General features: G+C 32.5%; 2 protein-coding genes across 2 annotated transcripts in view; one reads left to right on the top strand and one right to left on the bottom strand.

Annotated features, from left to right (window-relative positions):
- Positions 1-873: 873 nt before the first annotated feature.
- LOC102601072 (suppressor of mec-8 and unc-52 protein homolog 1) lies at positions 874-12421 on the bottom strand. Its single transcript, XM_006356452.2, has 16 exons — positions 12258-12421; positions 10964-11174; positions 9201-9353; positions 8745-8793; positions 7879-7962; positions 7619-7722; positions 6970-7056; positions 6805-6858; positions 6163-6258; positions 3594-3721; positions 3300-3426; positions 3115-3174; positions 2887-2994; positions 2525-2625; positions 2053-2104; positions 874-1225 (listed from the first exon to the last, which is right to left on the bottom strand). The coding sequence occupies exons 1-16, from the start codon at positions 12287-12289 to the stop codon at positions 1127-1129; spliced, it is 1545 nt and encodes a 514-aa protein (XP_006356514.1). The 5' UTR covers positions 12290-12421; the 3' UTR covers positions 874-1126.
- Positions 12422-21311: 8890 nt separating this feature from the next.
- Positions 21312-23525, top strand: part of LOC102600717 (agamous-like MADS-box protein AGL11) — a 7653-nt gene continuing 5439 nt past the window's right edge. The window contains exons 1-2 of the mRNA XM_006356451.2: positions 21312-21393; positions 22846-23027. Coding sequence (XP_006356513.1) covers positions 22846-23027 — 182 coding nt within the window. The 5' untranslated portion in view covers positions 21312-21393. The remainder of the gene's footprint in view (positions 21394-22845; positions 23028-23525) is intronic.

Here is a 23525-nt window from a genome sequence, read left to right as displayed (position 1 = left end):
TCACCCGCAAAATTTTAATTTTTTTTCAAAGTAAATTGCATGTGCTAACACAAATTCAAATTTCAAAAATCACAACTTTAAAAATTCAATTTTAACTTTAAAATCTATAATTAAACGGGATAGTCTACTGTACAGTGCAATGTAAGTCTACAGAAAACTTGCTTTTGTGTGTTGGAGACGGTTAAGACGATTTTTCTTTTAATTATTTTCCACATTGAAGTCCGACAAAATTCAAGTTCACATCAGAAAATTTTACATTGGAGAGTAAAATACTCCCTAACTAAGACAATTTCGTATCCGGAAGGACCGGAACCCGATACCTTTGGTTTTTCTAGTTAAGGAATTGAGATGGTTGTTTAGCATTTACTACTACTGGCCCTTTGTCTGACTTGATGACACTTTTGTTATAACTACCTTCTTGAAAACGTTAGGTGTACTGCTAGTATATATATAATATACTTTTCCTACTATTTGACATGCAAAAACGAGTCTTCTGAGTTTCGAATTGTTTCAAGTTTTTTATCTTTCTTTTATTAGTTAATATTTCGTATTGGATTCCTCCCAATCCCAAGATAAGTATTATCTGAATTGTAATTAGTAAATATATTCGTTTTCAGGTTGTATTTCTCAAATAAATTGCCCTTCGAGAAAATATACTTTTTAGTTCTCGACATAGAGAATTGACGGAATATAGTACTTTTGTTGACAGAGACTGTTATTCATTTGAAAAGTGAAACAATCCCTCATTTAACTTGTCAAATCTCCTTTCACTATCACAAAAAGATGTCATGATTTTGTGTTCATACATGTCAATTCCCCCAATCAATGTGTAATTTGACATACATAATAACGAATAACGCGCTTATTGTAGACTCACAAAAAAGAAGACCTAATACTCATAGCATAAACTCCTTTTGCTACCAAAGGTTTAGTAAAGACACTTACATGAGGCATCTGATTGAATAGACTTAAGTTCAAACAAAAAATATATATCAGAGATAAATATACATTGATTATGAAAATAGCGTTACACTAAACACCAAGTATTACTAGTCAGCACCAAGAAACAATCATACAGAATGTTAGTCCACTTTTACACGAAGGTGACAACATGGCAAAGGAATGTTTAAGGCTTCCATAGCTTCATGGTGCAGTCTTCTCCATAGGTGGCAACAAGGTTTATATGGGGATGGTGAGTGATACCAATTACATCCTTTTCATGTACCTGCCATAATGCACAAACTAAAACTCAGCAACTTGACCTTTCATCCTGTTCCGAAACCAAGAACAACAAAAAGTTCCAGGACTTAAAACAACAACACTAAAAGCCCACCTACAAATATAATGCATCTGTGACAAGGAATAACTACCATATTTGACATTCAACTTGACACTATGCAAGTGTATGCATAAACAAGTGCATGTGAATGCATATGTTTGTGTTGTTCAGGGGGGCTGAATGGTACAAAATGCCATAAGGGAGGATTAAGAGTAACCAAAAGGAAATAGTATATGTAACATAAATGATGATTAAAGCAAGCATGATTTGGTAAAAAAGTGAGTGGAATCGAGACCGGGGAGAGAAATAAACACAATGAATAAGCTGATCTTTCTATCATTTTATCTTCTTTCGCTAGCAGATTGGTTGGAGATGTATTTTATGAGAAGAAAAATGAGACATGTTAAACCAAAATATTCAAGGTATTTCTCCTAATTTTTCGTATAAATATCAGGTAAGAAACTGAAAACCAGGACACATCATCAGTGAATCATGATTTTTGAAACAAAAACATTTAAGAAATCAATATCCTCCTGTACTCTATTATTTTTCATCTTTTGACAAATACAAAAAACATTTAACTTAGCCTCGGCCGCATCCACATATGTGAATATGTACGTCTGAGGTACATACACATATGTCCCAGCAATGATTGAGTGAGCAAACGAGAGACAAAGAAAGCAAGAAAGCCTTGTAACGATACCAAACTCTACAAGTAGGACTTGTAACTGTGACAATAAGTAATCAAACTTCATGTCAGAGTTGAAGCTTACCTTCATCAGATGCTCCAGTTTGTTTGATTGATAACTAAAGCAGTACAAGTTTCTGTTGAAATGCACAAACCACATTATCAGCATAAATGGGATAAATCCTTGCATTAAATATCAATATCATCCACTTAATGAAGTTCAAATAAGTAGCACTTTTAGTGATGGAAAAAAGACAGAAAATATTTGCCACTGTACAATCAGCAATGCTGGTTCAAAAGTAGATATACAACAGAGCTGTAATAGTTTCAGAATAACTCCAAAAAATTAAAGTGAGTAACTACGTTCAATCTTAGAGACGAAGCAAGTCCTTGAAGTCTGTTAAATGTAAGAGGAGAGGAATCCTCAAGGATGAAATAAAATCAAAGTTCACCAAGGTTTCATCAAAGTCACTCTCTCTTAACCCTTTGAAATAAGAAATAATAGTACCAATCTTGAAACTCCAATGAAGCAAAGGGACATAAATTTCATATCATACCTGTCTTCACCTACACAGTATATCCATTCTCCTTTTGGTGATAGACATGCAGCCACAAAGTCTCCACCTTCTCTTTTACCAGATGAGAAACTTTTGACGACCTACATGACAATTGCACAGCATAAGTTCACTTACCATTTGTGCTCTCTAAAATTTGGAAAGATTACAGCCACTTCAGTTCATTATCCTTATGTTAACTTCTTTTAGAAAATAAATTTGACATTTTGATTTCTAACTGTTGCTTGTCAAAAATGCTTCCACTCCCCAACTTGTTCACTCCTCACTTTGGCAAAGGGAAAAATCTCCCAAACAAAAACCTAACGAATGGGAAAGAAGAATGATCCACAAACAACAATGCTTACCTGTCCTTGAAGTGTCATCAGATAAATAGATGATGTCTTATTGCACACTATAATGTGATCAGTATTCTTAGGGAAAAGATGGACAGAATTCACAGATGCATCGCCACCCTGTAAGAGAAAGGAATTCAAATGAGTTCAAAAAACGAAATCGTGTAAAAGAAGGTATCCTGAGAAAAACTAACAAATAATAAGTAATATAGTGGTATATGCCCCAGGCAAGTTGAATACCCTTAAAGGAGGAGGTGGTCTAAATGTCTGCAAACACTCTGTAGTTTTGGCATCCCAGACCTGTTTTGAGGCAACTCAGACAAATTATGCACACAGAATAAAGCAGATAACCCCAATATAAATGGAAAAGAAAATAGCATGCTTCTCTCAACCTTCACTTGAAACTTGAAAGACAATAATCTTACCTTCACTGAGCCGTCACTAGATGCGGTGATGACTCGAGATCCATCAAAGGTAAAGATGGCATCATTCACATAAGATGAATGTCCGCGGAATTCTTTTAACAATTTACCTGACTTCAGGCCATGAATTCTACAACAAATGAAACAGAGATATCAGGCATGCTTCTCCCAACCAAGACCAACAGTGATTAATTAATAGATATAACGGCGCATCTGAGGATATCATTTAGCTAAAACCACTATGCCTAACAGCTACTGATGACATGCCATCGCAGTAAATGGTCAAAGGAAAAAAACCTCGCTGTGCTGTCAAAGGATGTGCTTAAGATCTGAGTTCCATCTCGAGAGAAGACAAGACTAGTGACACCCTGAGAATGTGCACGTTCAAGGCGACGCAAGCACTGACCAGTCCTTATGCGCCAGACCTATAAAACACAGTAACATAAGAACAAGCAATCCAAAATCAGATCTAACAAGTTGACATCAGGAAAAAGGACATAAGATAGAGGTGCTTATAAGGAAGAACTTGTATTATGGTGAGCACAAAGCAGCTGTTGTTCTGTACATGAACAGAAGTATATATGTTCTTTTTACTTTTTGATGACCATGGTGTCTGAACCAACTTTCGCGCACCTCGACTAATTCCATGGGATACCTGCCACCTCCCAGTATATATGTTCTACGCTTACACTATAGAGAAATCAAGATCTCAAAGGGAGTTCCTACAAGCAACTATGATTCAAAATATGTTGCAACTTCTTTGTTCCCGAAACACCTGATGTTCCTTGCTTTCTAGATTACCCAAAGTATGCGTGGATGGATAGAACACAATCGCTTACTGTTGTTTTCTCCTTCTCCTACCCATCATGCATCTCCAAGCTGTAATCAAGTCACAAGACATCACCCATTTACCTAGTAACAGACCCATAATAGGAAACTATGGAAAGATGTAGAAAAAGGTGATTTATATATCCTCATTTCTTAAAGCACAAATAGCTTCTGGAGCCCGAGGACCCATTCTAACCGTTAAAAACTTGAGGAAGAGGGTGACTCACATCAGTTGGTGCCACATGTGCACACGATCAGGGAAGATGTGAAACATTTACTAATTCATTGCCAACTGGGCCAATGACTCTGGGGCATGATATGGACTATGGAATGCGTTTGATATTGCGTAGGTAATTTTGTTTCAGTTAAGACTGGTAACTAAGTTGGGCAAGAATGAAGAGGAGATAATGAGGAATTTAGAAATAAAAGGAATCAAAAACTTTTGAAGAGTTCGTGAACTCCTTGTTACAGATAAGATGACCGTCGTTATTTCTTGTAAAGTTTTGGAGCACCTACAAGATTCCAGTTAGTATAGATTGATTGTTAGTTTTTTGGTAGTAAAACACAATCTTAACTATTCCCATATACCACTAGTTTTTGGGGTCATTCAAAGAAATATAAGTAAAACACATCATCAGAAACTATCAAATTCAAGTCTGGTATTAGTACTGGTACTAGATATACTGGAATATGCACCGGATACAATAAATTTGACGATTTGTACTTCATCGTCATCAATTTTATTGATGAATTGTAATGTATTCCCTAAATTTCATAGCTTTCTCGACTTCTAATTGTAAGTTTAACCATATTGATATTAAATATGACACCAATCCCGTACAATATGTACAAAACACCGAACCAACCCATAAAGACGTGATGAGCTTGTCAGAAGTCATTATGTTCTTATATTATTTTAAAAAGCCTAAAAACAAAGTTCAAACATGACATTCTGCTAAGGGCTGTCCAATATCCTACCAATTACCATCTTTAACTAGCTAAAATAAGGATATGTATAGGCATATGAAGGATGTGCCATAAATTCGACAACTTGGACTCTCGCATTGATTCAGTAATTAAAGTTTCTGATCAAACAGGTAACGCTAAGCAAAAATAGCCATTATAATTTTGTTTCTTCTCTCATTCAATTGATCATTGAATCCTTCTCCAACTCCAACAAATGTTAAAGATTCTTTCTTTATAAGTAAATTATTAAGGATCTTTATGAAGCTGTTTTCAATTAATTTAACATATAAGGCAACACAATATGTTGCTTCATTTGATTGCTTCAGCATGTTACATCAAATTGCATTTGCACATAATACCTATCTGAAGTGCAATCACAGCATAACAATGTTAAAACAGATTGCTCAAGACCTAAGTTGCTCGGACTCTCCAAAAATGTTACCACACCCATGTCGGACCCTCCAAAAACTGTACCAGTTTGAAGGATCTGATACGCACCCAATGACATTTTTGAAGAGTCCGAGCAACATAGCTCAAGACTTCCTCAAGTGTCTCAGTTTTCTCATTAGTTAAATTGGCAGGATGAAGATAATAAGAAATCAAAAGGTTTTACTGTATATCTGGAACATGTTCTTCTCACTTTTTGAAACTGTTTGGGTTGTGCCTAATAATGTAAGAAAGCCTATGAGTGCTGATGTTCATAGAGAGTTGGAAAATCCATCAAGAACATCTGGAAAGTGGTCCCTGCTTGTATATTTGGGTGCGTCTGGAATGACAGGAATTAGAAGATGCGTTGATGGTATCACAACTCCTAATCATGTCGCAAAAACCTAGTGTTTATTAAACCTTTTTTTCTGGTTAAACAAAGGCACATGTAACTAGTCATGAACTTCCTTTCAGATTGTATCCTCTCAAGTGTTACAGTAAACAGTTGTACATGAGCCGACACATCTTTATATTGTAATCTATGTTGTGCATCTACTTGATGCATTTCGAATGAAATCTTATACTACATCAAGACAAAAGGTTTTACGGTATAAACTATAAAGCAGAATAGAAACTAAACATTTACCTTTATTTTTCCATCTTGTGACCCAGACGCAAGCATCTCCGAGTCTCTGCTAAAATCAACACAAAGGACAGCATCATCATGCATCATAAAAGTTTCCTACATAAATATACAGCAAGTCAGAAAATACAAAAGATTCAACCACAAGAATGAACATCCAGAGTTCAAAAAAATAACTACACACAAATTCAGATGCATCTGCTGCTGATTAGGAAATGAAAGAAGCAGGAATCCAGCACGATAGACAAAACTCCCCACACACACCAAAAAAAAAGGAGGAAGAAAAACAAATGACCGTATATTTATGAAATTCTAGATAACAAACAGCTTTGCATTCTTTTTGATAAAAACAACTTACTTTAGATTTGAACTACCTGCATATTGACATTTACAAAGGAATAACTGCTTAAGGCAATTCACAAGACAACTAGCAAACCGACAGCTGAAATATGGTATATCTTCTATTCATTAATATATTTGGCAAATACAGTGTAGAAGTCACAAAACTGCAATTGCTCCCAGCAAAGATTTAGCACCAGTAGTAACATACAGAGATGAAACAGCCAAAGAATTACACTTGAATTCCAAGAAAATACAGCCCAAACAATAATCAGAAAATTGAAAAGAAATAAACGTATAACTCACATCAGCCTGATATTGAAGATCCTTCTTCAGTTTTCCACTTATGTGATCCCAGACCTGGTGAGTAATGTAAAAATAAATTGGATCAACTCTATACCATCAATAAAGCATAAAAGAGAAGGAATAAAAGTGAAAGATAGCATGGGGAGAGACTTAGCTTTAGCATACCTCAATAAATCCATCAACTGAGCATGAGACAAGAAATTGTCCATCCGGTGAGAACCTAGAACATTCTGGATGACTCTTCTTACCAAACTGCAGCACAAAATCCATTACTTAAATAAAATTATCAGATTTAAATTTCCTATTCACTCCCCTTATTACTACTGAAAGAGGAAAACGGACAAGGCTTGAAACAAAAGAAAAAAACAGAGACTAGGAAAAATAGCTGGACAAGCTCATCCAGTGAGAAGCCTATTAACAGAGAGACACCAGTAAAAAGAAAAATGGAGAGATAAATCATGCATGAAGGTTATAAACCAGCTGAGAGCAGTTTCAGCATGTGGGTAGATTCATAATAGGAATAACAAAAAGTAAACTCCCCCTTCTGCTCTAACCTTCCAAAGGATAATGAGCATGAAAAACAAATATAAAAGAAAATAAGATAAAATAGATATTCAAATAAATCTAGGTCACCATGTTTTTGAATTTCACAGAGACTTCTGAAGCAAAATCCAAAGGTTGAAAGTTTGATTGTCTCAACAACATATCTCTTTGATGAAGTTATAACAACCCTAACATGCAACACAAATCTCTTTGATGAAGTTATAACTAACCTAACATGCAAATAAAAAGAGTTTAATGTAAACCAACAAACCTTAATAGTGTGACCAAGTGTTGTCGGATACATATCCTCTTCATCTTGTTTCATAGCAGCTGTTCCTCGGAATAGATCAAACTGTGTTCCAGGTGGAAGTAAACCTGAAAAGTGTTGTCGGATACATGAGCATGAAAATCAATGTTTGCTTACTCTTCAACAAAGTTAAAAATGCTCAGAAGTTTCATGTTAATTACTAACAAGTCAATTGAGAATCTAGAGGTGGGATTTCCAGCAGTGATGAAAATAATATATCTCACCTTGATGCTGTTGCCATTTTAAGGCTTGACCAATCAAAGCCATTAAGCGTGATGGTGGAACAACAGAAACCTCAGCAGAAAGTGCTGCATGCATCCAAAGAAGATATATTATAATCTTAGGTGTGTTGTTAACCAAATTATGCATTAATAAGTACATATAATTGACAACGACACTCCAACCATTTCAATCCTGAAATATCATAAACTGCTCAGCCCTATTTAGTACTGTAGAATTAATGTACTTCTTAATGAATTACAAAGACGTGGAGGACCACTATAAGGCCATCATTATGCAGATAAGATAATACAGATCTCAGAATATAACATATTCAAAGATCACATAAATTAGAATAAAGACGGATCATATGAGGAATTGCAGCAATGACATGTTAATCTGGTGGGAATGTGGGATAAAGTAATAGGAACGATACTAAGACGCAGCTTTTTATGTAGTGGTTCTTAGAACGGGTGACCAAATCAGGAAGTACGCCTTCCCTTTACTTGGCAGGAACCTTACAAAACTACTTCAAGGGATTTACTTCAAATCACATCTCAGGTGGTTGTACTTTTTTTTTTCTGATGAAGTAGTCACATCTCAGGTGGTCATTCAATACCTCTTTGAAGAGTTTAACAGGCTAAACAGTTTTACATTCGTCTCGGCATCATGCATCTATGTCTATAATATCAAGACAGATTGCTAACATTTAATTACTCTGAGTACTGAAATGAAACAGCTGTTCTCATAAAACTTGCTCCCGTGTTACATGCAACATTTGCACATATTGCAAATATCTTTGTTTCAAGATTTTCTTTCAAAATTCAAACTAAATGTTTTATCAATCTGAGCAAAGTGGGATTTTGGCAACCTTGGGAAATTTGGGCACGCCTTTTCTCCTTGGTTGAGTCATTATAAGCCTGCACATATAACATTTGCAGGCAAGGTCAAAATCCACATTCAGTCAAACCTCAAGTCAAGGGCATCAAGACAACTTCAAGCAGTCAAGGATGCGGCAGACAATTAAGAAAGACAATTATTTTACACCATCAGAGATCTAACAGGAGGTTGTCAAAAAAAAAAGAGATCTAACAGGAGGTTGAGCACATGTAAGAAACAAGTATATTATTGTCTTCTTCTTTTTTTATGAAGAACAAGAATACTTTTTTTTTTGAGATGGAAAAGTAAAACAAGTATACTTGCGCAGCTAATATTGCATTGTGAATAATACAAACAACAATCGCTGAGGGTGTTCAAACCTCAACTAGCGACATAAAGAAAAGACCACATAGCTTAATCTTTTCTTTTTTTTGAGAATGATTCTAACCTCATGAGGATCGAAGTAAGTCCGGACTAGTAGATGCTCGAGCCGCAAATATCTTTCTGGTTGCTCCTGTTTCATGACACCCATCACGTTGGTTTGCCTTAAAATAGCTCGTGCAGTATCCATCTCTCGAAGTTCAATCATTTCTAAGACAATCTATCAGATAAAGGAAAGAGTAAGGAGCAGAAAAGGTTGTACTGAAAAGACAGCAAAAGGTGATCAAAAGTTAAAAATATTTGCACTTCAATATTTTTCCATCAAGCTGAAGTTCATCTGAAAACAAAACCAGATTGCCAAAGAAGCACATTGAACTAAATTTTGAAGTTCTACCGAGTGCATGAGTCAGTCACACGAACTGAATTCTAAAGTTCTGCCCAGGTGCAAGTATGCAGCAATCACGAGAAACTAAAGTCCAGCCCGGTCCAAGCATGCAACAATCACGAGATATGAAATCAGCATGGCAGAGATACTTGGATGCAAAGTGGAACCCAACAACCACATACTTAGGGATTCCAATTGGGAGCCAAATACAAATGCAATACCATTTGCAATTGGTAAAAGAGATGTTTGAAAGGATATTGTCAAGTTGGAAGAAGCAAAATTTGTCATTTGGTTTTTTGTGTATGTTGGGGGCGGGGGCAGGCATGTTAACAAATAGTGTATTAGACAGTTAGAAAATATATTGTGATGTCACTCTTTCCCCTTCCAGAAAAAGTGGAAAAGAGAACAGGTTGGCTGAGAAGAGATTTCCTATGGAGTGGAAACTAGGAGAACAAGCTGTCATTACAAAATAGTCATCACAGCAGAAATGACGTTTAGGCATCAACAAGCGTAGATTGCACAACAAGAGCCCTTTATTTGAATGGCTATGGAGGTAGGAGGTACAACTCAGAGAACAGACCATTGTGGAAATACATTGTAATTGCTAGGCAACGGAAGAAGGAAACTGATCCAGTATGCTCTCATGGAGTAGAAGTGTGGAAGACTATTAGAAATCTATGGGAGGATCATGTAAAAATATATGCTTGTCAGTGGGAAATAGAATGAAGATGAGGTTTTGGCAAGACACTTGGACTGGCCATATTCCACTAAAGAATGAATCCCCAGATCATTAAAATATGGCAGTTAATACTGATGTAACAGTGACACAAAATTGGTCACAAAGAAGATGAGAACTACATTTTAGAAGAAGTTGTTAAGGCTAGGAAGTCGAAAGGATTATTACTCTGTTGGGGAAGCTGGAGAAGATTAAAATTTTCCCAGCTGTAAAAGGTACAGTTAGATAGAAACATCAAGATCATGGAAGTACATTGTTAAATCTGGGTACACATCAGAGCAAGAATCAAAGTACCACCATACAATGGCCTTGGAAGATAATACAGAGAAAGAAGCACCACCTAAAGTGGCCATATTTTGTTGGATTACCACGAAGCATGTTTGACACAAGCAAAACTGCAGAGTTGGGACATAGCAATGTGCAGTATATGCAATATGTCTGAAGAAAATTAGGAGGTGAATCACTTCTTTATTCATAGCCAGGCAGCCAAGAAGCTGTGGGACGTTTCTCAGTATACTCAATCTATTACTTCATTAACAAATACTACTCACTCTCACATCCGACATATTTAATACAACTCTCAAAAAACATTGAATCCATAAAAAGAGCAAGTAAGAGGATAATAACCTTAAAAAACACTATTTAAAAGAGGATAACATATTAAAGTTTAGGCATTAAGGTTTCTTTGAAACAATGAAGAGGTGCAAACCTGCTCATATAAATCCTCCAGTATCTTTCTAGGAAGCTTAAGTTGTGCAACTTGAGGTAGTACTGCATCCCATCTTCCACTATTAATATCAGCTATAAAGGTTTCAAGGCTATCCACAGTATTAAGAGAAACCTGGCACTCATTTTGCAATGTCTGGAAAGATTGATGCAGAGAGTTCTCCTTGCAGAATTGAAGAACTATCTTAATGACACTACAAAAAAGAAAGATAACATCATCTCTCACATACAACAATAACAATAAGATACTCCTATGTTGTTCCCAATTGATATGTTCGCAAGGTAGTATCTTCAATAGGAGCAATGTCAAATGGTTTTCTTGAGAAAGAAAAATGGTCCTGACAACAAATAGCTCAACTAGCTAGAACTGCTATTTATACATGCATCAGTTCAGAAACAGCCTCTATCCAGTAATGTGGACATAAATATGGGTCGGATAAATGCAAAGGGCATTGCAAGAAGTCTTCTTGTTATACATGGAGCCCCAGAACAAAAATTTGCTTAGCCTGATCAAGGGTGTGGCCTAATGGTCAATAAAGTGGGTTGAGAACCACGAGCTATCAGGTTCAATTCCCAGCAGGGGCATATATATCAGGTGATTTCTTCTCATCTATCCCAGCCTTGTTCGATAGAGAGTTATTCGGTAGCAGATACCTATGCTGGTGGGAGGTGGCAGACTGGCAGGTGCCCCGTGGAATTAGTCGAGGTGCACACAAGTTGGCCCAAACACCATGGTTATTTTTAAAAAAACCTCACAAGTGCTGCAAGAACTCTTCTTTACTTGACTATACAAAAAGGTAAGGTAAAAGTTGCAGTCTTTTCATAAGACTGATAGTGGTACCCCTCTATAGTACTTTTCATAAGATATCAGTGTCTCTATACAACTCATCAACTACACCTCAACCACTAAGGATGACTATACATGAATCCTCTATATCCATTCTGCTCGTCTTCTCCTCTCTATTTTTTTCCTTTTTTTCATAATGATGGTGCCCCCAGCCAGTTGCAATGCTATTTATTTCTCATATAAGATCAAAGCAAAGGGTACTACAATTAAAGTTTCGATTTTCACCTTAATTTTGGTCAGAATAAGCAAATTCTATAGTCATGAGGTACCATATACAACAAATAAGACTTCTTTATCACATCCCTCTCTTATATCAACAGATATCCTTGCTCATTTCAAATTCTAAAAATTCATGATGTAATTTTTCCACACATCCAAAAAAAAAAAATCATTAGGCGAACATATCTAGAGAGACAGAGAAGAAGCTTACTCTCGAGCTTCGATTTCGAGTGTAGAAGACATTTGTTAAGAGTGAGAGCTTAAAATCCCGTAGCTAAGCCCTGCTTTTGAGAGTATAATCACGAACAAAAATACATACACAGAGAGATGTAAGGGTTTTGTCCATGAACTGAAATTCGCCAGAACCGTTGCGCAGTTCTCCAATTTTGTCATTCGTGGGCCTATTAAGTGGGTTGGGCCTAGAAATGCTCTTTCAAGCCTAACCAATGTATTACACAAGGCTTTTACCTCGACCCGTAATTAACGGCCCAAGATTCTTTTTTTTTGGTCAAATTTCGTAAATCAAAGACTTTACCAATCACATTTTGACCTCAGTAATTTTGATGTTCAACGTGATTTTGCGCCAATAGGCCATGCACATGCTTGGTATTCATGAGAGCTCTAGAGACTAGGCCAAAGTCTCATAGCAGCGGCCATACTCCACTTCTCATATAGGTGAATTCATCAAGTGTATATTGCTTTAAATATACCATCCTTAATTAAGGACTATAAATTCATTAAGAGTTAATAATTCATCCCTCATTTTCAGTAGTAGTTCAAGCACTCTCAGTTAGTGCGCAGTGTCAATATTGACTTGTTATTACCCATATGAACCTACTTCATAGGATCTCTAATCACATAGGTTGAGTTACCATCTCTATTGACAATCATATTAGCCTTAAACCCCAAAAGAACTATGTTTGGTTAATTGGCAATAATTTATTTTTTTTGGACTTCCAAATATTCATTTCATATAGCTTGGTTGTCTCTCCAAGCGATTGAAAAATAAAAATTTGTTTAACACATTCAAGATAATTACTTATTTACAAAATATCATTTCAATTCACTTTTAAGCGGTGATATATATTTATTTTTTTGCACAAATAAGATATTTTCATACCATGTTTAAAAATTATCACTGATTTTAACAATAGTTCATAAATGGCCTTTTAAAAAAAATAAAACTAAGATATTATTAAGTTGAGTGCGTGAAGATGGTAAAGTAATGTCAATTGTGGCACGTAAGTCGAGGCAAATTGATAAATTTTCATGTTATATTCAACCAATTATCTTGTTGGACAACTTATAATCTCCCATATTGTAATAATTTTTAGTTTTCACTCACGGTACCTCATTTAAACTTATTCTATTTACTGTACTTAAATGGCATGGTTTTTTGTTTTCACTCATCACCTCATAAAAAATTATTACATTTACTCTATTTAATTATCATGATTTCTAAAAAAAATAAAATACCATGCCACCTCATGTAAAGTCATTTCATTTAATCCACAAAATTATCAGAATTTTTAATTTTCACTCAAAGTACCTCATATAAATTTATTTCATTTACTCTGTAAAATTATTATGATTTTTAATCTACGCTCATTTTATCTTATATAAACTTTATATAACTCTACCGAGTTGCCATGGTTTCTAGATTTCACATAAAAATGCAAACATCCCTTGGCACATTAAATAATATACATATATATACATGTGACAAAAATGAGAATTAGACACATGGCAAGGATGCACTTTGATATTTGCTTACCTATTGATTGAAGCTAGAGGAGATCATCATAAGTGTTATTGTCTGCATTCGAATTCTTATGTATGAATATGCGGTGTTTGAAAATATATAAAAAAAGATAGATATGTGTAAAAACGATATTCCAAAATTGAAGAGATCATAATTTATCTTATCAAGAAGTTCACGATCTTCACGTTATATGACTAATAAATGTGTAGGGTTAGGGAATTAAGTTGGTTAGTAATTAGGTCAAATCAAAATCTATCTCGTAACTCCTGAATTGTGTCTAATCTATTTTTTTTGTCGCAATATGACATTGCTATCCAACGCTCAGTGCAAATATTCAATTATTCAAGCATTTGTTCATAATTCAAGTAATTTACATTATTATTCTAAGAGATCGAATAAGATTTTTTTTTTAATTATCATTAACTATTCGCTTAACTTTTTAAATATTTTTCAATGCTTCAAACCTTAAATCAAGAATTTATGAATAATTGAAATAATCTTGTTGCTAAAGACCTTTTTCAAACAAATTCACTAATAAATGAATTTCAGGCTGACCAGTAACAAAATCAATTAACCAAAAATCATAACATTAAAACTACAAAAGCAAGTAGTATAACTTTTTTATTCCACATAAAAAAAACATAGTTTAACATGAAAATATAAACTATTAGTTGATCTTGGACTTGGAGTCACTTGAATAATCCCTTAGAAGTAAGAAATTCAAAAAAAGATATATATATTGTTTTATTGGTTTACCTAAAACTGGATGTGGTCCAAATTGTATAATGGACTTATAAATAGTAAGTTACTCTATTGAGGATGTTTCCCTTTTTAGTCTAGGAAATAACTCTCAGTTCACACCATAAGATATGAACTTTTTCTTTCGAATATTCACACACTGAAACACCAGCTTTAATTTTCTTGTTTGTTGACTAATCCACAAATTGAACCCACCACGAAATTATAGAAACATACAATTTTAATATTTTGACGCTTAATTAGATATCTCAAATTTAATTTTCCAGAACAAAAAAAAATCTTGAAAGGAGTACGTTCCTTTTACACATTGTGAATATGGATTTGTGCAGTGCATTTGGCCTTATCATAAGAAGTCTGAGTGCGACATCTCTCCACGTGTCATTTTGCTAGTTATAGTTTTCGATTACGTATGCATTAAAGAATAGAACCTTAATTTTAACACCATATTCACTATGCTACATATGGTCTTATAATTTTCTGTGAAATGTAAAATAATGTATTATTATAAGTACAGGAACAAATGAAGTTTCAAGCGATTAAGATTCAATTATTTAGTTCAAAATGTAATAATTGTTGTGATTAAAATTATTACATAGCTGACTTTTCTTTTCTTGAATAATTAATATCCTCAGAAAGTACAATAATTTGATCCCCATATTAAGCTAAACTGCTCATGCAGTTTGTTGGATTTTTCCTTTTTAAGCAGCAACTTGTAAAATTAATCTCCATGTATTGTTTGCCTTTATCAAGCTAGAATTGAAGCAACTGATTGAATTTAAAAAAAAAAATTAGTGGTATAGTATTTTGCTAGTGGAAGACCTTTGATTTCTCTTTCACCCTTTTGACCTTTAATTTTGTCTTAGTAGTTGTAAATTTTATTATTCATTAACTTTAATTATTGTTGATTATCAGAGCAAGTCTCACTCATAAACCTTGTATAAAACAATACATTGATTTTCACATAACTAATTCTTGCATTACTAATACATTGCTTAGTGTTTCTCACATCAGTTATTCCACCTTCTATTCTGCATTACTTATACATGTTTTAGTTATACAGTTTCTAAGTTGCAAACTAAACTCCTTATTAGTTTATACATGAATAATTCACCTCCTAACCAACTATTAAATTATATATCAAATATGATATTACTTATACATGATTTAATATACATGCATAACTCATCTCTAAACCAGTTAGCAAACTATCCTTAATTAGGACTTGAATCTTCTATGCAGAAGTACACTAAAGAAAGGGTAAATAGTTGCTCGTGCCGAGTAGCGGTGTCATGGATGGATTAATTAAGCTGAATTTGAGCCGGTCAAAATGAATTGAGTTTTAAATGAACAAGTTATAACTGGCCAAAAATTACTTAAGCTGAAATGACTATAATGTGAGTCATAAATTTTAATTTTATAATTTTTAGTAGCTAACTTTTTTTTTTATGACTATATATAAAATATCAAAAAAGATTAAAATGATTTCTCGTGAGTCAGTTTAAGCTACCTATCAATCCATAAAAAAATGAGTTACAATAGATTAGGCTAAAATGAGCTAAACTAATAAATAAGCGGGTCAATTACCTAACTATTCCCAAACTTGAACATGTTAGACATATTATATTTTCATGAGAAAATTTTGTTTATCTCTAACCAGTACCTAGTGTTTACACCTAATTAACTAAACAAATAAGCATACGAGTTAACCATGATTAGTTAAGTGATAAAAAGTACACATACATTCATTGGCTTGATGTAAACCTGGTGTGAATAATTTTTCACCGGCCCTAAAGAAAGTGTATAGATCTGGAAAGATGAAATGGGAAACAGAAGGGAATGCATAAGACTTAGGACCACCTACAAATAAAGGAGGCTTGAATTGCAGAAGAAGATCATAAATATAATATTATGAATACCACTATCTTTGAAATAGACATAAACCATTTAACCCTATACTGCAAAATCCAATTTTTCTAAACCTAATATCTGACCACCTGATTAGTAACCAAAAATGGAAAATGAAAAAGACTTCAATTGGTGGTCCAAAGTCCAGCCAAAAAATAAAAAAAAAGAACATGTGAAACTAATTTCCATCAAAACTTTGGCTTATACACCTTTGAAAAGATTGTTTATGAATTATGATTAAGAAAGGGAAACTTTTTTTTTGGTTCAAAAAATAATATTTATATATTATTATTACTTATGCAATTCATAACAAAATACATGATCGTTTCGGATAATATTATTATCCTAGTATTGGAGAAAGGATATTTACCTAAGCTTATAAGCGATGATTGAAGTATTTATTGTGTAGTTATATCCATATAACATAAAATAAAAATAAACTATAGCTATTTATTTTAAATATATATTAATGTTTGTCATATTGTGTAGTTTTTATCTTTTTTCTTTTGGGCTTATTTATATGCTTAGTTAACACTAAATATACTAATTATAAATTTAAAATTGGGACACAATCATAACTTGGTCACCGCAACTTATGATATTACAATTTTTGGGATGGAGGAATTAAGTATATATTTTGATATTTATCTTTTTCAACAATTAATCTTACCTTTCCTTCAAAGTTCCAAAGCAAATATCTTTCATCCTCATTTGACTAGTAGATAACTTAAGAGCAGTAAAAATAGCCCATAAAAATATGATTTGATTAAGTTTAAGAGGGTTATTCTACATATTTTGTTTTGTTTAATTCATCGCATTTAAAACTTAGTTGTGATTAGCTCAAATAGATTTATTGAAAATCTTATGATTTTTTTTTCAGAATGCCTTTTTTTAATGTTATTATATATATTCATAACAAAAGAAAAATATTATCAAAGACTTAAAAAAATTATTAAAAAAAATATACAAAAAAATTTAAAATTTAATAAGAGTTTACATGTTAGCTATGACTATGACCCATTATTTAAGCCATTTTAATTATCCAGTACATTTTATCTCATATAACCTTTGGTCAAATTAATGATTTGCTCATTTGGCCTCTTAGAATAAATTTATGAATTATTCAGCTTTAGTTTTTTTTTTTTTGGTTGTTGTTGTCTAAGAAAATGACATAATTTTGTCTATTACTCGGACATTCCTTATCTCGTTGAGTCAATTGATGGGCAAAAAATTAGAAAAAAAAATATTTGTGGGGAATATATGTCTTGTTAAAATTCATAAAAAAAGAAAAAAAAACTCATAAAGTTACGTGTGCCGCAATAATTTAGCTTTGTTAAAGGTTAGTTTATTACTTAAGGAAATTTTCTTCAGGATAATAAAAAAAAAACAATTCTATATACAAAATATTTATACAGTCAAATTTTTCTATGATGACAATGTTTTTCTGAAAATTTCATACTGATATAATGACGTATTGTTATATATTTATATACTGAAATTTGATATTTAGATTTCATTTAATTGTAATAAACTAAAGTATGCAAAATTAGATTGATCATGAATGTAAAAAAGATAAACTTATATCGATAGTCTTTTTTCGTAAAGTTATGATCATAATTGATGAGCACCACTTAAATACAATTATTTTTAAGAAGTATTTGTACTTGAAGTTTACTTTATGTAATATATTTATTACAAAATACTTTATCACACAATATATATATTTGAGTATAAATATTATAGAGGGATGTTTTACAAAAAGTATATCGTTATATGAGTCTTTTTTTTATATGTAATATATTATTACAAAGAAGTAAGAAACATAACATGTAAAATTGATTTTAAGGAAAATCAATCCGTGACATATCGTTATAATGAGGTTTGACTAAGTGTAATTAAGAATCTTCCATTTTCAAGTACGGGAGAGAAATTTAATTCTTTATTTTGATGTCCTTTTACTATGAGTACGTAATGACAGCTCGAAAAAAATTATTGTGTCACACATATATTTGATATTAATTGTTATACTTTTTCTTGCAAAGCACTGATGGCAATCTATCTTAGATTCTCTGAGGGATTTTTAACCTATGAATTGATCACAATTCCTTTTTGTTCTTTTGGAGATTTTACTGTCCCCAAATTTACCCATCTAAGGTCAAGATTTACCATCTAGAAGAAATCTTTTGAGTGGTAAAAGTAACATTCATATAGATCATCTAAAGTACATTTCAAACTATGCAAATCCACATTAAACACATTGAAAGATATTGTGTAGAAGTCATATTTTCTTTTTGTTTTTCGTTCGATGTTCGGTGTTCAGTATTTATATTAGAGTCCGATTAAATTTGAATTTGCGTTGAAAAGTCTACATTGGGTAAAACCGTCTCTAACAAAAGCAACTCTGTATCCTAGGAGACTTGAACCCGAGATTCTGGTCAAAGAATTATATGAAGTCGCATTATTAAAAATGATTTAACGTATGAAAGAAAAAAAATATATAGTCATATTTTAGCAAGTTAATTTTGGTAAAACAAATTAGAAAAAAATAGTCATATTTTAAATATAAATTTTGTGTTCATTTGTACCAGGGTAAAAATTTATGATTTTTTATTTTATTTTAATAAATAAACTAGTGGTTGTTGTTGACGAGAGAGAGTTGCTCGGATTGTAAGCACCCCTCACTTCCAACCCGAAGATTGCGAGTTCGAGTCACTAAGGGAGCAAAAGGGGTGGGAGCTCCTAGGAAGGGTAAAAAAAAAAGTGGTTATTGTTAAAGAGTTCAATTTTATATGATATTAACGTGGCATATATTTTTTTTGTTTCTCACGTGATGTCCACCCAAGGAGACTCGAATCTAAGACCTCAGATTAAGGATAAATGAGTATTTCCCACCCGGTGTCTGGAGCCCACATTGGAGTTCCGACTAAATCCGGATCGCGCTCTGCAGGATCATTCGGGCGCTCCCAACAAGATTTTCTCCATACCCAACATCACAATGTGATAGATTTATATACAAAGAAAGTATCAATAAGGAATAAGGACTAATTCATAGCTGTGATTAAGCTGATGCCATACTGATTCATGCTTGAAAAAAGAAGGATGAAACAGGATAATTAATTTAATTTTATGAATAGTAATTTGTGTACTTTCCCCATTTTTTAAGGTATTAACTCTTTAAAATAATGGTGAAATGTCATCGTCTATAATTAATTACGTGATTTGGAAAGTGTACAAACTAAGATCCCCCAATTCTGATGAAAGGAAATATAAACTAATGGTATGTTTGATATGATGAGAAATAAATGATTTATTTTAAGGTTTAGTTATTAGTATTTAGTACATAGGTAAAAAATATTTACATAAAATTATATATGCAAATAATATGAAAGGTGTGGGTGTGAGGGTGGGATAGAGTGTGTTGGATGACGGACTGAAACATAACTTCCGAAATTTTTATTTTTTTGAAAATCATTTTATTTATTTTTTATTTTTCAAGAAAAGTCATTATCTTTATTATTAAATTATCTTTTTTTAAAAAATATTGACCAATCAGACATTAACAAAAATTGAGAAAAACATAATCACATCGCAAGAGAATTGCTTGATTCTGTCTTAATTAAGCATATACCTGCTGATTGAATTCTATGTGGAACTCAACAAATCAACCCTAACTTTCATTTCTACGTACAGTTTCACAAAACCCTATAAAGTCAAACCTTCACTCTATCTTCAATTGATATTCGGGAACGAATTTAGAATTTTAATTCCATGAGTTAAACATTTCAAGATGTTTAATATTGAGTTAATTATATTTTTAAAGTTATAATTCATGTAACTGCTAATTTAAAATAAAATTTGCCTATAAACTTATGCATCATCAAAAGTTATGATTTCAATTGAACCTGTATCCTCCCCTATAGCTACGATATAAATTTATATCATCAAATTAAAATACTTCAAGTTTAACGAAAATATTATTCTAAAATCTCAAACAAGTTGACATAAATTATATGAATCTTTACCATGAATTCAGACGTAAATTAATATTTATGTTTTTCTTAAAACAAAATTAATATAGGTCAAACCTCATTAAAAAAAAGAAATTATAAATATTTGAACGAAAACTGTGAGAGATTTTTTAAATAGAAGAAGTGGCATATTAGTCAAGTAGAAACAAAAATAACACGCTTTGCAATAATTGGTGAAATTTTAGTCTGCAATACACAATCCCATAACACCACGTTTAGTTTATTTCTGGAAAAAAGCCATTTGAATGTCATTTTCTTAGCCAGCCATCTCTATTATCTCTCTTCACTTTAATTTTGAGTAATACTCTCTTCGCCCATCTTTACTTGTTCATATCTGACTCAACGCACATCTTTTAAAAAATAATAAATCGAAAGAGTAATTTTACAATAACACTAGTCACTCTTATTAATTATAAGTCATCTAAATATTAAGAAACGAGTAATATTTAATATCAAAGGTGTAACATAGACACAAAATGATAAATTATCTCTTGATTTTTGATAAATAAAGTTAGACAAATAATTTTAGTATAATGGACAAGTAAAGATAGACGGAGTGATCAGTGGCTGAAAGCAGGGGCGGAGCCAGTATGTTATATTACTGGTTAAAATTATTTTTTAGGTATATATAATAGATGTCGAACCCCTTCGACTAGTTCGTGTGTTCACTTCTTCAGATTTTGAACTCTCTTATTTAAAATCCTGGCTCCGCCACTGGTTGAAAGTTAGGGTAAGTAGGGATATATATAAAAAGAAAGAAAAGCATATAAGTATTGTGTTTTTTCTTCATTGATCAGTGTACAAATAAGAAGTCTTTGGAAGTTGTGTGAATTTTCCGAAAGCCTTTGAAGTTCGCCGGAAAATAGCAATATTTTTCAATTCAAGCCAATCAGGTTTATTACGTTCATATTTTACATAGCATCAAATTTTAGAAAGAAAAAAAAATATATGAAAAAACTTTAATTTCCCTTTCTTCCATGCATTTTTTTTTTTTTGCAGATTCTGAAATGTTTCTCTCTGTGTTCATTATGACAAAATTAATTTGTCTTTCGTGTGGAACTGAGTCAAGCTTTAGATCTATCTGCAAATTACATAGGTTATAGAAATATGAAAGATTTCATTTTTTTTATCAGGCGCGTGTACTTTTTTTTAATCGCTCTCTAAGTTGGAGGTGAAGGGTGCTTACTGTCTGAGTAACCCCCTCTTGTCACGGAAAATTTTGCTCGATCAAGAAAAAATCTCCTTGAAACATGATGATCTTGTGTGTAAGCTATGTTTACACAAGATTTTTTTAATTTGTGTGCATCTTTTCTTGCATATACATGAGTCATTTCTGTATCGTGAGGGGAAAAAAAGGAATTCGAAAAACATTTGTACGTACTACTTTTTATTATATTTGGAGGTAGCTTCTCCCATGAAAATAAAAAAATTTAATTCTTCCAATACTAACTAATGTGGATGATTATGTGAGTTATTGCTTAAATTCTTGTATTGGATGTTTTTTTTTTTAGTGAAAGAGAGATTTCTCAAATCTCTTGTTTTAAATTTCTTCTTTGTTTAATCTCTTGGAATGCTTAGTTCTACACATGCACGTCTTTTTCTATGAGGTGTTTTAGAGATACATATAACTATTTGTCCGTCGTTAATTTCTATTTTTAATACTACTTTTAAAAAAATCTAATTTGGAGCAATTCTCCAAGAAAGAACAAGTTCCAAACATTGATTTGGATTATATATTTTTTTACTACATCCAACATGAAGGTACTTCTGCTTCATCTTTCGTTTATTTATTTATATATACCTTACTACCTCTTCAATTTCTACTTAATGGAACTAAGAAAGACATGATATGAGTTATTGCTTTGATTCTTGTATTGAAAGCGTTTCAACTAGCGTTTTCTCATAAATTTTAGTTGAAACTTAAATTTTTTTAATTGAAGATGTGTTGAAGAATAAATTTTTGAACTTTTTGGAATAAATAAATAAAATTATGCAAGTATAAGCGAAACTTATCCCAAAAACTGATTTGGGCAAATTTTTGGAGCTTGAATTTTTATTTTTTTTGAAGATAGTAAATTGTCAAAAAAATAACCAAATTTCATGAAGAAACAATATTTTAATTTATTCTTTTTGAAAAATCTATCATCAAACAGGAGCTAATGAGTTCATGTTTGAGAGTGAGATTTCTTGTTCTAAATTTCTACTACTTTTTCTCTTGTTATAGATATATGTCCCCTTTATTCATTACTCTCAAAATTAAAACATAGGTGTTAATTGATTATTTATTAATGTGTAACATTCACATGATCATCATTCTCTTTGTGTGGTTAATTAATTAATGACAGATGGGAAGGGGAAAGATAGAGATAAAGAGGATAGAGAACAACACTAACAGGCAGGTTACATTTTGCAAAAGGAGAAATGGATTGTTGAAGAAAGCCTATGAACTCTCTGTTCTCTGTGAAGCTGAGATTGCTCTTATTGTTTTCTCCACCCGTGGACGCGTCTATGAATACTCTAACAACAAGTAATTTCTTCTACTTATTCATCTTCGTGTGTATATAGTTAAATTGTAATTCGCTTAGGCTTTCACCTTTCGTGGTGGTGTAGATCCCTACCTCGTTATATACCATATAATATATGGACATAATATGTAATTTCATTAGCATCCACTTCTTTCTTGATATCAGTGTGATTATTCGCCTATATCTTGATGTCTGAAATCTGAATGATCATTCTGTTAGTGCATAAAATAATTGAGATGTAGAAAAATTCTTACTCGTTTGGACTTTTGTGTTATTGATGTTCAAATTAATTAGTAGCTTGAAGGAACAAAACATTTATGAACACACTGTTCCTCATAATTAATAGTAGTTGTTTCACACACAAATGGCAGAATTGGAGGTGGAGGATGCTTCATCAACTCTTCTTGTCTTTAATTGTGTTCGGTTTATATGTAAAAAATATTATCATAAAAAGATTTATATATAATAATCTAGACAAATAATACTATGAAAGGTTGGGG

The sequence above is a fragment of the Solanum tuberosum genome, unplaced genomic scaffold, assembly GCF_000226075.1.
Source record: "Solanum tuberosum cultivar DM 1-3 516 R44 unplaced genomic scaffold, SolTub_3.0 scf00222, whole genome shotgun sequence".
Lineage (NCBI taxonomy): Eukaryota > Viridiplantae > Streptophyta > Magnoliopsida > Solanales > Solanaceae > Solanum > Solanum tuberosum.
The sequence above is the reverse complement of the archived record's forward strand: the minus strand, read 5'-3'. Positions and strand labels throughout refer to the sequence as shown.